The sequence below is a fragment of the Vipera berus genome (assembly GCF_964194415.1).
Source record: "Vipera berus genome assembly, chromosome: 4".
NCBI classification, from domain to species: Eukaryota; Metazoa; Chordata; class Lepidosauria; order Squamata; family Viperidae; genus Vipera; species Vipera berus.
In genome coordinates, this window is record NC_138206.1 from 62,174,185 (window position 1) to 62,196,450 (window position 22,266).

At 37.7% G+C, this 22,266-nt stretch overlaps 1 protein-coding gene across 2 annotated transcripts; it reads right to left on the reverse strand.

The window, feature by feature from the left end:
• Window positions 1-6,019: 6,019 nt before the first annotated feature.
• On the reverse strand, window positions 6,020-17,010 carry PRRG1 (proline rich and Gla domain 1). Of its 2 annotated transcripts, none has more exons than XM_081326305.1 (4): window positions 16,966-17,010; window positions 9,438-9,472; window positions 7,966-8,126; window positions 6,020-7,429 (listed from the first exon to the last, which is right to left on the reverse strand). In XM_081326305.1, the coding sequence occupies exons 2-4, from the start codon at window positions 9,445-9,447 to the stop codon at window positions 6,926-6,928; spliced, it is 675 nt and encodes a 224-aa protein (XP_081182431.1). In that variant the 5' UTR covers window positions 9,448-9,472; window positions 16,966-17,010; the 3' UTR covers window positions 6,020-6,925. The 2 variants fall into 2 exon arrangements, with proteins under 2 accessions (XP_081182431.1, XP_081182432.1); XM_081326306.1 differs by lacking the exon at window positions 16,966-17,010 and adding an exon at window positions 16,823-16,921.
• Window positions 17,011-22,266: the final 5,256 nt, after the last annotated feature.

Below are 22,266 nucleotides of genomic sequence, written 5' to 3' on the forward strand. Positions count from 1 at the left end.
AAATATGAGAAAAATAGTTGCTGGAGTTATTTTGTATGCAGTAGGTGGTTGGGATAGTTGGGAAAACAATATGGGAGAGCTGAGAAACCAATTAACAGATGACAAAATGTGTCCTCAACTCCCCTATGTGTGCTGATGCAACAGTCCTGATAAACTAAAATTGCTGACTCTTTTCTCATAGACTTTTCATGTAAAGGCTATTTTAGCAGTGACACAAACACTAATTCCTGCTTACAACCATTCATTTTCACTTTGGTAAGACTTGATGTTTGCATGAGTTAACAGGTTGGATACTATGACCTTAACAAACTGAAATGCAGCATCGGTTTCTGTGCCAGAATAATGTCCCTTTACAATTCTAGTCCCTACAATGGCATGTATTGTGCTGGCACAGCAGATGTTTGAAACAGTCAGCACATACATAGACATGCTAATAACGTTTTTAAAAAATCAGAACTGTTCTAAAAGGTACACTGCTCTGTAATTTTATGGCATCAATATTTCCAAGTCTTTTCTTTTTGGAGATATCATGTTACAATTTTGTAAAACTATGTTACCATAGACAAAGATTACTTTATGGAAGATATTTATAAACCAAAATGATTTCATATCTGTTGTTTCTCTTTGCTATTCAAACCCATTACTTCCTTTTTACAACCCTGAAGTTGTTATTTGGGATAGAGTCAGGGCAATTGGATGTAGCTAAGTATTTACTGGCTGGATGCCCTTCCTGCATGGAGTTCACATCACAGCAAATATTTTTTCTTTGCCCCCTAAGAGAAAAAACATCTGCTATCTAGGATTAAACTCTCAACCTTCCAAGTGGGAGACAATCTTCTTCACCATTAAGCCACAATGTTGCTTGCTATTCAAGCCTATTAAAAGATAAAATAGTCTGAAGTTTATAAAAGCAACAATTAATATATAAAAAATGAATTAGAAGTTTTCACAAGATATATCTGTAATTTATAAAGCACATAGCATGGTATCTGCATGAATGTTTGGAAAAGGTTAGTTAATATCCAATATATAATTAAATCCCATTTTATTTATATTTTAAGATAATCTACTTGCCACCATCTTGTACAGGAAGTTGATAAAAGAGCCAACTCATCTATGGAAGCACTGCCAGTCTCTGAAAGAACTTGGAAGATCTAGTCTCCATTTTGCAGAAATGATTCCTGTAGGCTACCACATAAATATGCCTATTATTAGAACTGTGCAATGATTTGGAATTGAAAAGAGAAGATGCTTTGGAGACACAGAAGCACAAATAGCTGCATGATTTCAGGGAAAGCTGTAGCCACTTTAAAAAGCTTCAGAGCTGCTACCGTATACTTTTGCCTTAATATTCAGAAGCGTGAGTTAGTCTTTAAACCCAAACATTGCACGGCCTTACTATTTATAAGCATTAAATTTATAACCATCCTATGCGGAGTACACAATCTATAGTTTTCAAATCCTGTTTAATTCCTGGGAATATAGTCAACACTTATATATTCTATAGCAGTTCACCAACAGCTATAGAAACAGGTTGCATAAATTATTGTTTATAACAAACTTCACCAAATGCATGGGTTCAGTGATGTTCATATGTTGAATTGGTACACATTACCATAATTAACAAAGCATGCCACATAATACCTTAAACTTAGGTTATCTTAATCCTCTACAGTTCCTTAAAAGCTGTGCATTATTCTCCTGCCTTTGTTCTGTACCAGCCTGCTACCGGCCCTGCAGAAAAGGCAGGGACAACCCCTTTTACAAGAAGGCAAGAGGCTGGAATTAAGCCTGCCAAATTTGATACAAAAACAAACGGAACAAGACACGAACCAAGAAACAGGAGCTTGTCAAGCGGTTGCCTTCAGCAAACCAGCCCTCCCACTCATTCCCCTTTTATACAGTTCAGGGCGTGGCTTCTCTCTGCCTCCTTCCGAGGTGCCCCATTGCCTTCCTCTGTTTACTCCTGATTGACTGCCTCCTGCGTCGGGCGTCCTTGAACAGGGCCAGCTGTGGGTCATCTTCATCCACGCTGTCAGGCTCACACAGCTGGGTCTCTGTCGTGACCAGGTGGGAGGGGCCTGGCTGAGGGCTCTCATCAGCAAGATCTTCAACCCCCTCAGCAAGCTCTTCAACACCCCCCTCCTCCTCTGAGTCGTCCGACCCAACTGCCGAACCCACAGGCTGACCCTGAATCACAACAGCCTTCCAGCATTAGACTGATAAATAATTTATAGGACATCTAATTATCAGTCCAGAAATAAGCTGTAATTATCATGGTAGCTTTTCTCCTATTTTGTATCCATCAAATAAATTCTCTGGCCTTTGTGAATGGAAAAAGTAGTAGAATTTGCTGGTCTTGCCAATGTCAGAGAACTCTATGCCATTTGCAGCCAAAGATGAATATGCAGTGTAGAGAAGAGTTTACAATCTTATTTTGAAAATCTGTTGTAATGTGATACACCAGTTTTTTTAATATTTCAGTTTGATTAGTCTTGGCCTGCAGCATCTCATTACAACTTCTTGATCTAAAAAAGACCAATAAAGCTGCAAAAGAACCCTTTTAGCAATATTAGTTCCACAAAAAGAGAAAAGAATCGAAGACATTCGTGTTTTAATAGCTTTATTTAGCATATGAAGTTGCCCCAAATGTTTTAAAGTGGCATAATTTAAATGTAAACCATATATGTAAAATATTTAATACTGCAATAAAATTGTTATGCTCTGAAGACTAAACAAGTTGTTGAAGACAAAACAAATGGCTTCTGGAGTTATTAGCCTTTAGAAACTTTAGAAGCATTTAGAGCAGGGGTAGGCAACCTTGGCTCTTTTATGACTCGTGGACTTCAACTCCCAGAATTCCTGAGCCAGCTATGCTGAGGGGAAAGGGAGAGGTTTTCAAGCTGAGCTATGCTGGCTCAGGAATTCTGGGAGTTGAAGTCCACGAGTCATAAAAGAGCCAAGGTTGCCTACCCGATTTAGAGATAATCAAAACAATGTTACTGTTATAGCCTGATGGGATGTATCATCTTGCCCATGTTAATAATCAACTTAAAACATAAACTTAAACATCTGTAAAAACTGAGAAGATTGCATGTTCCACTATATGATCTATTGGAAGGCAATTATTTTGTTTCAAAAGAATTAGTGTATAATAAACATATAAGCTCTATATAAATAATACTTTGAGATAACAAAAAGGTAAAGCGTAACAATAAAGCTCAATGGAAACATCATTTTCAATATTTCATAGAAGTGGGCTCAATATAATTGAGAGAAAATATATCTAAAATGGATGAGAAAAATCTGACTTGTTCTAGCCAAAGATTTGTATGTTTATTGAATCGCATATGAGGTAACCTGCCAGAAGAACAAACTCTTGTTCTGCATTATCATGTTGGGATGAACTAATAACATGAGCCTCTGGGGCTCCAAGGTTTGTATCTATAACTTAATAATCCAAATTACAAGACATCTTTCGCTCAAACAATTCACTCACAGAGTGTCTACACCCTGGCAAACTAGTGATTTGCTCATGTTTCATTTAGGGCATGGGCATCTTCCCTGCCAACCAGCGTTCTCTGGTACAAGCAATTCCCACAGATTTTTGGACCTGGAGGGCAACCTGGTTATTCACACATATTTAATGACTGTGCATTAAAAATATTTAAACAAGTCAAATTCTGCATCCAATACAGATATACATGAGAATTATCTCATCTGAGAATTTAACTAAACACTGTAACTTCAGCTATCCGAAAGTATGGGAGCTGACCTGAAATTACTCAAGTTCATGCCCTGACAGATGTGTTGGATCAGCTCATATGAATCCCAATGAGCAGTGTTCTATGTTTGGAAGATATTAGATAAAAACACTAGCAGAAAGAATGGACAAAAATAAATGAAAGTAGACATGGGATGAGGAATTTTGTTTCCTCCTCTTTTCTTCATACACTATTTCAAGCTGCTCAAAAAAGAAACAAAACTATAAAGTTTCAGTAAAAGTGAAAGTATAAGTGAAAATACTCTTTTGTCTCATATCTTTATTTCATTATCTTTTTATAATATTGGATTGGGGGGAGTAGATTAGCAACAAGGAAGAAGGAGTACTTTTCAGAACCCTTTTTGGCTCAGGTTTCATGCATAGTCGAATTCTAAACCAAATTTCTGTTTAACTAAAAAGAAAGCGGCTTCACTATTCTAAAATAATTTGTTTTCCAATAGCCAAAAACAATTGATTTAAAAATATCTTAGTGTGCGAAACAAAAAACATGCATAAACATAGAAAGCAGAGGATCTTAAGAGACGTTTAACATAGACAAAAGTACACTTTAACTCATATCAACAGGCCACCTTCACCTTAAGGCACAAAAGTAATACCAAGTGGTACTAGTTGCTGAAATGCAACCAAACACTGATTAGGTAATTTCCAGATAAGCAAAATGGTGGGATTACCAAATAAATGTGCTAATGTCTGAAAATTATGTAAAAAACAGTATCAAAAAAGCTTCCATATTTTCCTGAAAATAAGACCTATCCTGAAAATAACCCCTAGCTTGATTTTTACATGTGCGCTTAATATAAGCCCGACCTCAAAAATAAGCCCTAGTTAAGACCCCGCTGACTCTGTCCGTCTGGTTGTATGAGGTGGGGTGTGAGGTGCACACGTAAAAATCAAACTAGGGCTGGGGTGGTGGGGTGGGGCTGCCCCACGCACCCCACACCCGCTTACCTCAGGGCCCCCGCAACCAGGCCTCCCACACCCCGACACCTTCCTTGCCTTGTGGCAGTGGCACCACCAGTAGCAGCCCCATCCAGAAAGGAGCTTGTGTGGCCACTGGTTGCTGGTGGCCGCTTATGGTAGAAGGCCACATGGTGTGGCATGCTGGTGCCGCTGGTTGGGGCAGGCCAAATGGTGCCTTGTGCTAGTACCACCACTTGTGGCAAGAGGCCACATGGTGCAGTGTGCCAGTGCTGCTGGTTGCGGCAGGACACCATGTGGCATGTTGTGCCGTGGCATGTTGTGCCGTGGCATGTGTGAGGGATGGCACCAGCACAATGTGCCACATGGCCTCCTACTGTGAGTGGCGGCACTGGCACATGCCACGTGGCTTGCTGAGAGCTGCTGTGAGCAGCCACAGAAATTAGGTGGTGCGACAGGTGTCGGAGCATGGGAGGCTTGGCTACAGCGGTCCTGAGGTAAGCGGGTAAGACATCCCCCCAAAATAAGACCCAGTGCCTCTTTTGAAGGCAAAAAATATATAAGACTGGGTCTTATTTTCGGGAAAACATGGTACAATAGGTTTTTTGTAGAAACTATCCTCACTAACACACACATTTCTTCCTCAAAGGAGAATAGTTGGAAAATAGGCAGAGAAATTTAATAAATATTAATACTATTACATTTCTATCTATTTCATCTGAGCTGAGAATTTTGTTGAAAGAAATGAAAGTGGATGTACAGTATATAACATCATGTTTTTGCCCCTTTATTATAATGGCAGTAAGAGTTGGGTGTGTCAGAAGAAATATAAAGGTTGAATACAAGGAAATAGTTGAAATGCATATGGAAAATAAGGAGAAGACTCTGGAAGTTGTGGTTAGATGGAATTAATAGGATTAAAAAAGATCTTTAAAAGAAAAGACATTGTATGAAGCAGTGTATGGAGGTGGAAGCAAAGATGGTCACAAAAACAGAAAGTTGTGGAAAGGTATAGTGAATGGTGATGGTGTACACTAATTTTAGATATGTTTTTTTTAACCTCACATTTTTATTTCTTTGGATTGCTATTTCTCATTCCTTTTCTATAACTCTCTGGAATATTACTTATTGCACAAAGGAAAATTATTTTAATACTGACTACTAACTCTGTTCAGGCCTTATTTAAAATGGAAGGGTTATTACTTTGTTGGCTGATGTCATTCCAATGACACCGGCTGCCTAAAAAATTCACCCATTTTATGTAAATGATTTTAGAAGACATCTTTATTGGGAAAAGCAATACTTTTACATGAGACATTATAGCCCTTACTGAGATGCAAACCAGTGTGATTACTCTTGTACAAGCATTTATACTAAGTGCACAAATGCCTGAAGAGAAGCCATTGCCATTAGTGATGCCAGCCAAAAGAGAACATGGCAAGTGGTCCAGAATCTTAGTCTTTAAGGCGCTTACAAATGGAAGTATAGATCAAAGCATCACAAAACCTCTTTTAACACTCTTCTGAAGAATCAAAATATATGTGCTTGAATATAGTTAATATCCATTCATCAGTTTTAATTAGTGTTCATTGTAACAAGGAGAAGCATTTTAGAGACAAACCTGACTATTCCTACTAAATGATTTGCTTGGTTTTGCTATGCAAAGTTTCCAAAAATACTTATTTTGAGGGAAAAATTGTCAGCATTTCTTGCTGTAATCCATTTTGTTTAAGGTAAAGTATTTTTCAAGCCAGACTTCTGATGATTTCATGGATACATTTATGTAGTTTTCTTGACAGCAACACAGAAGTGGTTCACCTTTCCTTCAAGCTCTTTCCTTGACTTCTGCTATTCCCTGTAGGTTTCCCATTGTAATAGAAATCAAGACCAATTCTCCTTAATTTCTGAACCTAGATAAAGTCAGTCCTGTGTTGCCATCTGCTTAGACAATCGATTTTTATAATTGAGCCATTTATTAGCACCACTTTTAATAATAGAAAAAGTATGCACGACAATAATACCACACATAGTATTATATACGCTCACGCTGAAGACTATTTTGTTTCCCCAAATGTAGGGATTCTCACAGAAAAAAAAAACAAATTTGGAGAGTAAGAATTAGCGCTATACAGTAGAAATCTTTGAAACATCAAGTCGCAATAAAGTGCTAAAAAGTGTTAGGGTTCATTTGCTTCTACAAAGGGAGCATATACTCTTTCTCTTTCATTTGATGTTAACATGAGGTACTGAAATACTATTCACAATGTCCTCGTACTGAGGAGGAGGATCCAAATGATTTGCAAACTCATTTCTCTCTGTGCTTCGTTCACCAGCAACTTCCTCATAGGATGGTGGTGGTTCAAGGTTTGACAACGGGATTGATAGGAAATCCACAGGTCTCTCTGTGTAGCTCAGGTACACTGGGGACCGTCCACTGCCTTCAAACATTTCTTCTTGGGGAGAATGAAGAATGCTGAATGCCTGAGGGATGGGATTTCTCCCATCAGGAATGGCTCTGTCGCCTGTATCTTCCCTGCTTCTGCTCTGTGTGTACATGGATTGTCCATGTGGTTTTTTTTTGAACAGGCATCTCCATGTGACAAATACAATAAGAACCACCACCAAAAGGCCAATGATTAGAGGAAACGTTAGGTAAAATGGGTACCAGTTCTGTCCTGCCTGATTTCCTCCATAGAGTCCACTGGTGTAGTCTTTCCAAAATTCTGCCTAAAATAAATAAATTGTGGGTTATTGTAATCAATTTTTAACCTACTGGTGCTATAATTATGGTTGTTTGCCATTAAGTTTGATTTTGTATTTAGATTATAGCAGTATGTTTGAGTGACAAGTGGAATAGAAGTATTTGAAATAAAAGAAAGCAAAAAAAAAAAGAACAAAGAAAAATGAGTTCCTTTTTACAAATTAATCTCTAAAAGGAGGAATTTAAATTGGGGGATCTCTAAAAGTCCATCTTTTCCATGTTAGAATAAAAATAGCTGTACATTCTGATCAAGAAGATAAAAACAATGGAATCCTATTAGCCTGCTGAAAGATCATTCTGGGATGATTTAGCAAAAAGGAGCTGACTCAGAGTAAGGATCATCTAGGTCCAAAATTTAAAGTTTCATATTTTTAGCAGTTATTTTCTAGCCTCATTCTTTAAGACAACACAATGCATGGCTTAGCTCTAATGCAGTATGTATTAAAATATTATATAAATTAAATATATGAAGAGTGTTTTACATTTTTAGTAGGTAACGTACCGTCTTTTCATCATTTTCAAATGCTTCCCTTGCCTCTTCTTTATCACAATGTTCTTCATAACATTCACGCTCGATGTTTCCTTTTTTAAGTTCTTCCAAAAGTCCATTAGCCCGTGGGTATCTCTTTAAGACAGAATTGGCCTTAGCGTCTGTGAGGAATACTGCAGAAGACAAGGAATTACTAATACTTACAAGTTAAGAAATGTATGTTCAGGATATTAAATCAATATTCTGCAGCATGAAGATGTGCTGTTTGTGTCTACTTGGCAGCAAAGTTAATTCTACAGCCAGTTCAGTTAATCAAACTGAATTCATCCTAAGGATGAGAGTAGGTAGTAAGATTTAAAACAGCATCAAGTAACATGTTTCAGATATTTCAGATATAAACTCATCCTATCTCTGTAAAGCTTGAATCTATTGGATTATGCAAACATAAAAAATGTACTATACTGATAAATATTTGGAGTTGTTTAAATGCTGGAACTAACCACATAACAATAAAAAAATGATTGAGAACACTTAAAGTCTAATTCCTAAGTGTTAAAATTTAACAGACAATTAGTATACAAACATCCAACAGAGCATGCTCAACTTATGCGTGCTGTATTACTTACTTTAGGCAGGGATAGTAAAGAAAGGCAGCTTTCACAAAACAAAACAGGAAGTATTAGCACCCTAGTTGTCCTATATTCAATGCTTTTCTCCATGCTGGAGGAGAAATAGTGGCATGTATATGGAACTTAGGGACGCGGTGGCTCAGTGGGTTTGGATGCTGAGCTTCTCGATCAGAAGGTCGGCAGTTTGGCGGGTCGAATCCCGAGTGCCACGTAACAGAGTGAGCGCCTGTTACTCGTCCCAGCTTCTGCCAACCTAGCAGCTCGAAAGCACGTAAAAATGCAAGTAGAAAATAGGGACCACTACGGTGGGAAGGTAACAGCGTTCTGTGCGCCTTTGGCGTCTAGTCATGCCAGCCACGTGACCACGGAGACGTCCTCGGACAAACGCTGGCTCTTCGGCTTTGAAACGGAGATGAGCACCGGCCCCTAGAGTCGGAAACGACTAGCACGCATGTGCGGGGGAACCTTTACCTTTACCTTATATGGAACTTGGGGCTGGATAATAAATAACTATAGAAAACTTTGGGAAAAGAACCTATGTGCAGCTACAAATAATTTTCCCTTGATCTGATCTGAAAATGCTTAATTAGTGCCAGATACTGGGAAAGTGGGGGGTGGGGGAAGGGGGTTATCTTGTGATCTACCCATCATGGATAATACACAAATTAAATTTAATGTTAAAATAATGATGTAATTCCTGTCAGGTTGAATTGTTGGAATGGAGAAACTGATGTGAAGAATCTTACCCCTGAAATACATATATACTAGCTAGGTAGTTAGGCATGCAAAAAAAAATCACCCACAAAGATTACTCATTTTCCAAAGTGAATGTTCAGATAGATAATATGCACTTACCGCTATCCATGTTTAACACTTTTCTCTAGAAAGTGCTGTAAGGAAAAGAGAAACAACTTTTGTTAATGGGATAAAAAAGTTTTAAATCAAGAAGTAGTGATTATGTGGCACAAACTGAATTACAGGTTAATCTGATAATGCAGATATTACTATTTCTATTCTTAAATCTCATTTAATGTGACTATGTACATAAAACCATCATTTCATTTTAAAAAATAAAGAAAACCATGCCACACTTTTGTCAAATCTGTGTTTCACATCTGAAACGACTGATTAATGATTTCCATTAATAGAAAGCCTTTGAGTAGTTCCTAGGTAACAATGCATAAGACCATTTTGAACCAGAACAATCTTATAAGATGATTGGTGCCCTTAGTTAAAAGGAAAAAATGAATTGACTGCACTGAATTAACAATTTAACATGTTAAGAAATGTAAATAAAGTTTATATTAACTATTTCTCATCTGTTTTCAATTGTATGGAATGTTTACCAGACCTTTGGAATACAGAGGATGGAAAAGTATTGTTTCAGAAAAGATTTGTTAGTTCAGAGGAAAGAGAAAAGTGTGAGGAATATAAAATAATCCTGCCTTAACTTATTCGTAAGTTGATCTGGAGAATTACTTTGGCAGATTTCACTAGTCTACAAATTTTGGGAAATTATCAACCTCCGAGATAAAGTATGTTAATTCTTCCATTTTTTGAATAGCTGAATTAGAAAACAGGTGATAAAGGTGTTGGTTGGCTAAAGTTTTCAAGATATTTCACAATAAAGATTTATACATAGGCAAGTATATTTGCCTACAAGGGAGGGAGGGGTCTAATGATCATGATACCTCGTAACTTCTCAACAAAGTACAGTAGAACAATGAAAATGGTACCACATGGAAGTGTATAAATCTATCTTCACTTTGAGACTAAAGATTATTACCTAATTGTAATTTATTGTTGTTTTATTGTAAGATACATTTGTCGTAGTCAGATCTACGCATCATACAGTTACATCTGGTGGCTTGTGAAAGTGTCATTGCCTAACATTTCCAAGGAACAGTTGTGTGATATTTTCCCTCAGAAGCCAAGATGCCACAAAACCAGGGTAGATTTTATTTAAATGAAGTCGATTTAAATCACGTTTAAATCACTAGTAAAAAGGCTTGATTTAAATCAACTCAATTTAAATCATAATTTTTAAAGATCAACTGTCATCTCTGTCCCACAGTGGCTCCTCATCTGACCGGCTGTTGACTCACCAACAGTCCCATTCACTTTAATGGGACAGCTGGTGATGTGGCAGTGACACAACAATATGAGGGACGAGGCAGGCAGCAGGTGAGTGGATGCCCGCCAACAGGCGCTGGCTGCCATGATGGATCTGAAATGACAGGTGCTCTTTAAAAATAAGGACTCATTCTTGCTGGTAGTTAGAATCTTTAATATGATGATTTGCAAACAAAATGAAGGTTTCCTATTTAGAATAATAAACTGTCAGGTTAGTAAAACAGTAATATGAGAACCAATTTTAGGTTAATCACACATAGTTGGAAAAAAACTACTCAAATACTTTTATTTAATTAAAATATTTAGAGCCTGGTATAGATACATTTCGCTTCAAACAATCATAGAGTTTGTAGTGTACATAGATTTGCAAAACAAAGGGATGAAGTAATATTCCTGAGCAGATAACTTCTGCTACATTTGCGGCAAGGTTACATTTGCATCTCAAAAGTGCAGTATGAACGCAGTGGTAAAAAAAGGCATACCACCTATATTTTGGATGCAATATAGGGGATCAGGACAAGTTGCATTACATGTGCAACTTATCTGCATCATTGGCTAAAGAAGAAGAAAAAGTCCATGCCTTTTGCAGTTCCAATGGTGTGGAGGGAACCCACCAATTCATAGTAGTGACTGCTCTTTTTGCATGGTTCCCCCAATTGCAAAAGGGATCTTAAGAAAGAAGAAGTAGACCATAGCATATTGAAACATTCCATCTGCACTGGTCCTGTACCCTTTATGGTGATGACTTGCCAATTCCAGATCCACCAGAATCCTACTCTCTAGATTCAGATGATGATGAAGGTGATGAATAGGATAGAGCTGATCCGGGGCCGTTGATGTCAGCGGACCCAAACTTTAGCCCACTGTATGCTCCTCCTGAACCACATCTAATTTCACAGAGTGAACTAAATGACCTGGTCAGGGATTTGGAATTGCCTAAGAGTAAGGCAGAACTACTGGGCTCCAGATTACAACAGTGGAACCTTGTCATTTACCGTAATGTGATGTTAGAGCTTGTCAGTTTTTCATGCAGAAAGCATGAAAATATTACATGAAAAGCCAAAAAATGAATGAAAAGTTATGTTACTGATATCAGTAAAAAGATAAATTTATAATGATTGATGTGGCACCATTCTCATTGCTATATCACATTTTGCAGAAAAGTTATGGAACATAATTGCACATCCCCCTCATAATTTTGAATTATGCTGTGACCCAATTCTGGTAAAATTAAGCTACTTTCATTTCCGAGATTTTCTCCTTGTAGACCAGTGTTTTCAAGATTCTGTTATATTATTCAGCTAGCAATGAAAATCATTCCAGCAATCCAAGGGGTGTTTCGATTTCTGGAATGATCTTCATTGCTAGTTGAACTTGGGGCTGGATAAGTTTCCTGAACTTTCTAGGTGTGAAGACCTTGACAGACAAAAGCATTTTCACCATGTAATAAATAAGCTCACAAGAACACAAAAAAACCCCAAAAGTAGAAGTTGCAATGGACAATATTGAAGTTCACATTCTTATTTCCTGATATTAGGAACAAGAATGTTCTTTTAAATGCTATTAATTTTTCTAAGATTGTTAAATATTTTTAATGTTTTAAGTAGCAAAAAACTACCGGTAGTTCTTTCTGGAGAGAAAAAGAAGTAAATTACAAACTAGATATGGCCAATTAGTATTTCTTAGTATTATCTTCTACAAAATCTTATTTCCCATTCATCTGGAACAGAATCAAGAATTGATTCATCTTAAAATACTGTGGCTGAATTATGTATCAAACTATGCTAGGGTTTTCCAACAAGTCACACTGTGTTAAGCAATAATGTGAAGTATTGATTAGGTTCATGGAATGAACTGATACAGAAACAGCCACATTACCACTTAAAATGATGTGTTAACTTAGCTAACTACAGTGGTAGCTTAGTAATCAACTGCTTTGAAACTCATTGAATTTGGTACTCAGCACATTTTGTCCCAGTACTCAACACACAAGCTAGAATTTGGCTGCCTTGTGACTCATACATTATTCCTTATGAGAAAAATCTGTTTGGTACTCATTGTTTTTGGTACTCATCATGCCTTCCGGAATCAGGAATCAATTAACAATGAATACTGAGGTACCACTGTAATTTACACCTTGCTCCAAAAATTGAACAAATTTAGAAGGATTAAGAGGAAGTAACTGGAAGACACTGGATGGTTTAGGAAGAATTAATGTAGTTTATTCTCTTCCCTGCCATTTTTTTCCAAGCATACATAATCCATTAGAGAAACTAGTACTGTATCTCCATGGCAAACTCACAAATGAATTTAGAATTAAATGGCTTAACAGCTAGTTTTGTTAAAAAAAGAACTTCAAATATTTGCAGTTTTTCTTGAGACCATGCACACTATTTAACATCATTGTGGATCTCTAATGTAAAGCAATATTAAGACTTATTAGATTTATATTCTGCCTTTTCTCTGGGAGTTCAAAATGGTTTAAAATGAATAATAAGAACATGAAAGCAAATTCTTACAAATTCACAGATGGACAAAAAATAGATTGAAAAACAGTATACACATATTTATTGAACTTTTTCTTTTTAATTCCATCAGATTCAAGCAAAACCTTAAGCTTTGAAATAAAACAATCAACATTGTAAATATAAAAAAGGAAAATGCTGTATTATGAGTTTTGCTGAATTAAACAAAACCAAAAAGTATTAATTAAAACAATGAGGAAAAAAGTAGAAACTTGAGCAGAAACACATAAACACACACATACATGAAACACTGTCTCTTTTTCTGAACCTGAAGTATACTGTTATAAGAAGTTTCTTAATCATAATAATAATAATCCCACCTCCTTTACATGGATGATTTGAAGCTGTATGGAAAAACACCAACTGAAATAGTATCACTGCTCAACACTCTCTGTACATACAGGCAAAATACTGCAGCTAAGCTTGGACTTGACAAATGCGCCATCCTCACTATCATGAGGTGAAAAACAGTGAAAACTGAAGGAATCAGGATGCCCTATGAAATAACATCAAGAATCTGGATAAAGATGACATCTTTCAAGCTGACAATGGAAAGCATACTGAAATGAAGGTTAGAAGGGAATATATCAAGAAAATGAAGATCTTAAAGTCCAAACTCAGTGAAGAAAGAAAAAAAGGGCATTTGAAGAATATCTGAAGGACAGTGAAGAAGATGGACTGAAGCTAGTACACCATGAAGTCTTACTGAATACTAGAGTGAATGAACTGGCCTACAAAAACAAAACAAAAAAAACCCCAAAACCCCAAAACCAAAGTAGGCAAAGGAGTTAACAATAAGGCCTGGCATTGGCTAAAAGCAAGAAAATGGAAGAGACAGAGGAACTAATTCTGGTTACACAACACAAAGCCTTAAGGACAAATGCATATAAAACCAGAATTGAAAAGACAGCAACAGAAAGTAAATACCATCTCTGCAAAGCAGTGGACCACCTGATTAGCTGCTGCAAGAATATCACATAAACTGATTATAAAGGAAAGCATGATAAAGTAGCAACAATGATATTATTTGCCTGCACGCAAGAACTGTTGGGACCACAAAATAGACAGAGTAATAGAAAATGAAGCTAAAATGCATGGGATTTTAGAGTTCAAACAATCATCTGCCACATAACATCTTAACAACTGTTAAGAAAGACAAAAAGTCTACATAGTAAATATGGCAGTACCTGGAGAACAGCAGGAGAAAGAACTGGAGAAAATCACAAAATACAAAGTCCTGTAAATAGAACGTAGCAAAAGAAAAGATAGTACCAATAGTAATAGGCACCTTAGATGGAATCCCAAAACAGCTGGAGCAACACTTGAATACCACTGGCATTGACAAAACCACCTTCAGTCAATTACAAAAGGCACATTTATTTGGAACAGCTTACATCCTGTGACAATACCTTTAATATTATTGAACAACAACATCTGCCTATTCCATATCCTTGGGAAGGATTCAATAAGTGGACAAAAATGCTAAATCCAATCTAAACAACTGGTCGTGCAATCAATCATAATTTAATAAATGTATATGGTGTCAGATTCCCAAAGGCAGTTTACAACTATTGAAAACATTTCAGAACAAAAAAAAAAGATCATTCAAAACCCAAAACACATAGAAGAAGAAAATGGGCAGAACAGAACAAGACAGAACAAGGACAGCAAAGAAAACTAACCCAGAGAACAAAAAAGAAGAAAGGGTTTGCAATAGTGGCAAATATCTGTAGCTGTGAAGGAGAAGGGTGAAAGTTCATTCTCTGAGCTTGTGGGTTGGTTTCCGAAGGTTTCTTACCAGGCTACGTAACATCTTTGCCTATGTTTGCTTATAAGGGAAAAATCCAAATTCCATGCTTGGGTATATCTTTATCAAGATCAAAGTAACATAAGAAAGTGTACAAGGATCTGAGTAGTTCAAAACTGTCCACAAAACTATTTTTTTTAAAAATGATAAAAGTCCAAAAATTAAGTTAGATGTTTTAATCAATGAAATCTCTGATATAAGATCAGTACCACCATATAATTTGTGCCAACTGAATTATTATTGGCATTAAGATTACAGGCATGGAAACTTTTTGGATCCTGTCATTCTTTGGCTGTCATGGCACATTCTCGCTGAGAGTGACTAGTTCAAAGTCATCCAATAAGTTTGCCCCAAAAGGATGGACTTCATCCCAATACATCTAAACCACTACACCATGGTTTGAGTATACATAAATTGTATACAATGAATATATGTGAAGAGAATAAAATATAAATAATGCTGAGAGTACAAGTGTAACATTGATTTACAATAACCAGTTTCTCATAATATGGAACTGACTGGATTTCCAAATTATTTCTAGGAATTTATTATGTAAAACCACTATTTTTGCAACAGAAATGTAATACCTATTTTAAAAATCTATTTAAAAGATTTTGTAAAAATGTCTATATGTGATTGAATAGGCTTAAATGCTCAAAATGCAGAAAACTGTATCTTACACTTGTCCACATGTTTAGTCCTGTTTCACACTACAAAACACAGGCGCTTAAGCAAGTTTAACATGTTTCTTGAATTTTAAAAAGACACACATGCCCTTTGATTCAAACTACAGATTGTACAGTGTACTGACATAAATAAATCAAATCATAGCTTGTAGCAACTACTGTCAATGACTACTACACCAACACATTAACAAATCTGAAAATTAATTCTGAGACTGGTTTGAAGCATTTGATGTAGCCAGCAAAAATGCAGCCTATTGTTGACAGACGCCCCGAAGAAGAAGAATAACACCACCACGTATGACCCGGGGCAAACACTACAAAAGAGAAAAAACTAAAAGTGAAACAGCTTTCCCCAGCAAATATTCTCCAGTTGGACTGCTACTCCCATCATCCTGAACCAACGCGGAAGCGGCGTGAAGAAACAAGAAGCCATAATGGAGGAGTTTCCTGCTAAACTCGACAGGATTGGATTGCAACACGAGCGAGCGATCAACGCCGTGAAACTGAGAGAAGTTATTTTTTTTTAAGGTCACTTCATTGGGATGAACGAAGTTCGAGGCCATCTCCACTCGAGAACGGATAAAGTCTAGACGTTCCCCTACATTTTCCCGCGTCTGCTTTAAAATTAATCGTTATATTAAGATTAATTTACCCCTAAGATTTATGTGCATGCAGTTCCTGTCCCGAACGTTTTTTTTCCAAATCCTCGAACTTCTTCTCGTCGCGGTTTTCTGTGCCTGGCTTCCTAACATTTCATTTACTTCGGAAAAGGGCTGGAGCGCATTTTCACAACCAGATTACCAGTGCTACAAAGAGCCGCTCACAGCAACACCGGGACCAGCTTCATACACCGTATCAGCACGAGATGCCTTTGACAAGCAACGTAGGGTCTTTTTCAATACCGAGAATCTCCGGATCTCAAGCTAAGATTGGGGCGGAGGGGTGCGCTTACGTATCGGACTATCCCATTAGGATCGCAAGCGAGTCCATCGGCCCACCGAGGATCTCCAAGCACGGGAAGCCAAGCTTGACCTTCCGTCTCCCTGGGCTCAGAGCTGCTAATCCAAGCCTTCGTAAAACTTTTCTTACCGCCGCTCCAAAGCAAAGCCCTCTTCCTGGGAACCCCGCCACGTTAAGAACAATTTGTTTCCCGCAGATTGCAACGCGCTCCTTTCCCTCATCTTGTCCACTCAACCCGCCGACTGGCCGCCCGTTAACAGCCCGGAACTCACCTTCTTTTCGCCTTTGCAGGCGGCTTCGGCACTTCAACTAGTCCTTAAGCTGGAACACTTTGGAAAAGCACGCTCTGCGCATGCGCCATACCAAGACTCAACTCCACCCTGTAATTCCTAATGGTGGAGAACGAAAGAAAGCTAAGATGGGAGGAAAAACGATGCGAGAAGAGGCCGTAGCTCCGCCCCGGCTTATTCCGATTGTTTCAGTACAGTAACTCCTCCCCTGTTCTTTTCCGTTCTCCCCATATAAGATAGTTTGTGTTTTCAAGTTAGTTGAGGGTAGAAGGCAGCGGGAATGGTTTTAGAGTTTTAGGCAAAGAACAGAGTTACTTTCCCTAAAAGATCGTTTTCCAAAAACCCAACTAAAATACTAGCGAATGCTTCCTCAGTTTTACTCCTGGAAAGTCTGCGCGACTCACGATAGGAATTGGTATATAAGCGATCTGACTGAGGGAAAGAATATTTTAAGATACTGGTAGGCTTTGACTTACAACAGTTCATTTAGTGGCCAAAGTTAAAATGGCATGAAAAAGTGACTTGACTGTTTTTCACACTTATGACCCTTGCAGCATCCCCATGGTAGTGTAATCAAAATTCAGACACTTGGCAACTGATTAATATTTATGATGGTTTCAGTGTCTGGGAGTCATGTGATCCCCTTTTCCGACCTTCTGACAAGCAAAGTCAATGAGGAAGCCAGATTCACTTAACAACCATGCTACTAACTTAATAACTGCAGTGATTCACTTCACAACTGTGGCAAGAAATGTCACAAAATGGGCCAAAAATCATTTAACAACTGTTTTGCTTAGCAATATAAATTTTGGGCTCAATTGTGGTCATAAGTTGAGGACTACCTGTATTTTTTTCTGAACAGTACAGCCTCAATTATTCTTATGGCCAGCATTTTAAATCACATCTCACTCAGGAAAAACCTTTAGGACAGTTTAATTGTTATGTAATGCCAATTTTGTGAAACTAACAGCCTTTCTAAAGTTGATTAAAATTATCTAAAAACTTTGCTTAGACATCAAACAATGCTTAGTTACACTAGAAAAATTTGGGTATATTATATATTTTGAGTGTTAATAGTTAAACCATTTTTAGCTTACACTACAGCTTTAGCATGTTTTCTAAATAATTCCAAAGAAGGATACAATATAGATCAATGCAATCATGCAAAATTCAAGCTAAAATGATAAAAGACAATGGCAATACTTTTAAGGCTATGTTTCCACTTTAACCTAATCACTGAAAAAAACCTATCCTTGCAAATGTTGTTTTCTGAGGTGTCCCATTATATTGGAATTTATCTTGTCTCAGCCCATGAATAACAAAGGTTTAAATTGTTCTTAGCCTGTTAATCATTTCCCACTTTTTCTGACACCACTTAAGGGCAGCCTCAACATGTTCAACATCTGTTTGTCATTCATTCCTCAGATGGAAGTCAGGTGACTGGCAGTGACAAGAAAGAGGTGTATAGTGATCAGCTATAGAGAGCAAATTACATGCCCTATAGTTTTCTGGGCACTTAAGGATGGGTGGAGAATGCTATACCTTAATTGTGGGGAAAGGCCCCATATGACACACTATCTTAGTTCAGTCAAGGCAGTGTGATCAGCTAACTAAATCTGTGCTAATGGTAAATAGACAGGAATTCTGTAACCTGGAGGTTTGCATCACATATGAACTCATAAGATGCTGCATAGTCGATGTATAGCAAGCGATATATGTTGATTTTTAATTTTGGTCATGCAAAAAGCTTGCGTGACTCAGCAATGATCCAGGTCCATGGAAATGAGGCCTTATATTTTATGACAAACATCTTGAATTTGGCTTAGTAACACTGAGGTAGTAGATGGATTTTTAAAATGTTTGCAAATCACCCTAGTAAATTTTTGGCATTTTATTGTTAATGAGCTTCACATTTTTCTTGACCTGGACTTACCAGCATGGCCCTCAGTGGCTGTAAGCCCATATTTGGGATACCAGTGATAGTATCTATACAGCTTGTACTTTGCTGGCTTTTCCCCCCTTTGCCTTCATTATTCCAAATGTCAGGGTCTTTTTTGAATGATGTGTCCAAGATACCATACAAAATTGTAAATGAATACTTTATAGTAAAAATTCTGCTTCAGGAATGGCACCACACAGCCTCCCTACTGCATAGTGAGGCCGTGGGGAGGACTGCTTGCTCTCCTTCCCAAATTTCCTGGGTTTGAGGAAGAGTGTGTGGGGGGGGGGGAGGGGAGGATGTGCTTCAGGGAGTAGGATAGGTCCTGAGTGGCTCAGGCCAGACATGTGAGGTGAGGAGGTGCTACACTGTCTGGGCCTGTAGTAGGCTTTTCAGAGCCTTCCCCATTCCTGAGGCACCTCATGCTCCACTTAGCAACCCATGCAGTTGCTTAACAGGTTCCAGAGGGAGAGCAGAGATTGGGATCATTAAGCAAGATGATCATGTGGGCACCTCACTTAACAAATGTCATTACTTGTTGTGACTGTAATAGGCAGGCTCCATTATGGTTATTAGTTGAGGACTACTTGTAAGTGCTACAGAACAAAAAACAAGGAAGAGGACGTGCTAATGAATAGCAAGGTCTGTCTGGCAACATGGACGTAGGAGACTCAGATGGTTCTTCCCCAACCATCCTCTCTGCAGTGAATATAGGCTGAAATAAAATACCTGAATCAAAGAAGTACTAAGTAATTAGTAGTTTTGTTAGGTAGAATGTATTTAGCATTGTCTTTGTGTTAGGCTGTTGCCTTCCCATATTTTCATTAGTCCCATTTTCTGAATAAACCTCTTACATCTTGAGATTTGATTTCACTGCTTTTAGAAATTAATTTCTTATTAAAACTTTCCAAGGCTATGTGGTGACACAGCTACCTCAAAAACACATTTCTTTTTAGATTTCCTAAAGCTGAGCTGAAGGGTGAAGTCCAGCCTATAAAGCTTAAGAACTCTTCAGCTGAACAGAAAAGGAGTGTTATTTTATTTTATCATGGGGAAACCTTGCACAAAGAGGTCTGCCAGAGAAGTTTTCAACTTTTAAAGTGTCAATCTAAAATTTCTCCAGTAAGAATTGTAAGGCAGCCCAGATTTAAGCTCAAAAGGCAGCAATAAAACTATACTGCTCAAAAAAATAATGGGAACACTTAAACAACACAATGTACTGTATTTAATAGTAGGATGTCTTATTTTCTGTTCCCTTTATTTTTTTGAGCAGTATATGTTGTTGTTAGTTGCGAAGTCGTGTCCAACCCATCGCGACCCCATGGACAACATTCCTCCAGGCCTTCCTGTCCTCTACCATCTTCTGGAGTCCATTTAGGCTCACGCCTACTGCTTCAGTGACCCATCCAGTCACCTCATTCTCTGTCGTCCCCTTCTTCTCTTGCCCTCAACCTTTCCCAGCATTAGGCTCTTCTCCAGTGAGTCCTTCCTTCTCATTAGGTGGCCAAAGTATTTGAGTTTCAACTTCAGGTTCTGGCCTTCTAAAGAGCAGTCAGGGTTGATCTCCTCTAGGACTGACCGGTTTGATCACCTTGCAGTCCAAGGGACTTGCAGGAGTCTTCTCCAGAACCATAGTTCAAAGGCCTCAATTCTTTGGCACTCGGCCTTTCTTATGGTCTGACTTTCACAGCCATACATTGCAACTGGGAAGACCATAGCCTTGACTATACGCACTTTTGTTGGCAGGGTGATGTCTCTGCTTTTTAGTGTGCTGTCTAGAATTGCCATAGCTTTCCTCCCCAGGAGCAAGCATCTTTTAATTTCTTGGCTGCAGTCCCCATCTGTGATGATCTTGGAGCCCAGGAAAATAAAATCTGTCACTACCTCCATTTCTTCCCCATCTATTTGCCAGGAATTGAGAGGGCCGGATGCCATGATTTTGGTTTTCTTAATAAAAATATACTTCCAGATTAACAACAACAACAAACATACCCTACAGAATAGAAAGGTAATAAAGATAAGCAATATAAAACATATCTGGAAACACAAAAGGCAAGATGCATACCAGAATGTGGTATGTTTAAAAATTGTGGAATTCATAGTTCTTATGAATAGTTACTACTGTTGTAACAACGGACAGAAGGGTTTAGCAGATTTTGAAATCTTCATATGCAGACTTTATCAACTAATTAAATTGTTGATTATTTATTTATTTGTATCCCGCCTTTATTATTTTTACAAATAACTCAAGGCAGTAAACATATACAATACACCTTCCTCCTCCTAGTTTGCCCACAACAACAATCCTGTAAGGTGGGTTGTGCTGAGAAAGAGTAACTGGCCCAAAGCCACCCAGTTGGCTTTCATAGCTAAGGTGGGACTTGAAAGCACACTCTCCCACTTTGTAGCTTGATGCCTTAATTACTACACCAAACTAGCTCTCATAACCAGCTATAACTGGTTGTGACTCCTTTTCCCCCTCAACAGAATTATTTCATTGCTTCAAGAACTGTGGAACATCTATACAGAATCATAAGCTATTGGGATATTTGAAATAGAAGTTCTTTGAAATTAATCTGTTACTCCAAGCAGTAGTCTGTCAGTGTATCCTCATGTTTTAATTTGAATGAACTACACCTCTCAATATATGATCCATGGAAAACGTGAATGTGACTGAGACTTACACATCAACAAATAATAATTTTAAAATAGACTGATGATCTAGAAAAATGCAAAATAGAGAGTCTGAGCTCCAGATGATTCCATTTTTCTCCCAGAAGAGGCCATCAGAATAATACATTTCTGGAATAAAAGAACCCTAGGCTAGAACATTCAGCCTGACTCTTTATAAAGATTGAACACTGCAGTAGAAAAAAATTCCAAAGCTGATTTACTCCAATTTGCCTATAAGTATTAATCTCCCATCAAAATTGAAAGGCATAAATGTAATAATGTGGCAAGCTTTTGCTAAATTAGAGAAAATAGGGTTACTATCAGTTTTATTGTAATGCTCAGTATTTGAATTATAAACAAGTTACACACTCATCCTCCATAATATGAAGTTTTCCTTGCCAGGTCACCTCTGCACTGATTCTCTCCCTCACATAAGACTCCCAAGTTATTGCAAAATCAATAAAGCAATGAAATAAATCCATTTAACAGCCAACTGCTACTGGAATTTTTTTCACTAAGAGCCAGCCCAACAGATCTAGTTGCAACTGCTACAGCTACAGTCAATAATCACTTGGCTTTTATACAAATAGCAAGATGGGACAGAGAATTTTTTTGCTCAACTCTTAATATAAACAGGCAAGATAGTCATGTAATGTCTAAATAAATTAAGT

What these genes read in the sequence shown, in the direction of transcription:
- PRRG1 (XM_081326305.1), bottom strand. An exon ending in TTGAAAATGATGAAAAGACG is followed by an intron (nt 7,430 to 7,965) that starts GTACGTTACCTA and finishes TATTTATTTTAG; the next exon opens with GCAGAATTTTGGAAAGACTA.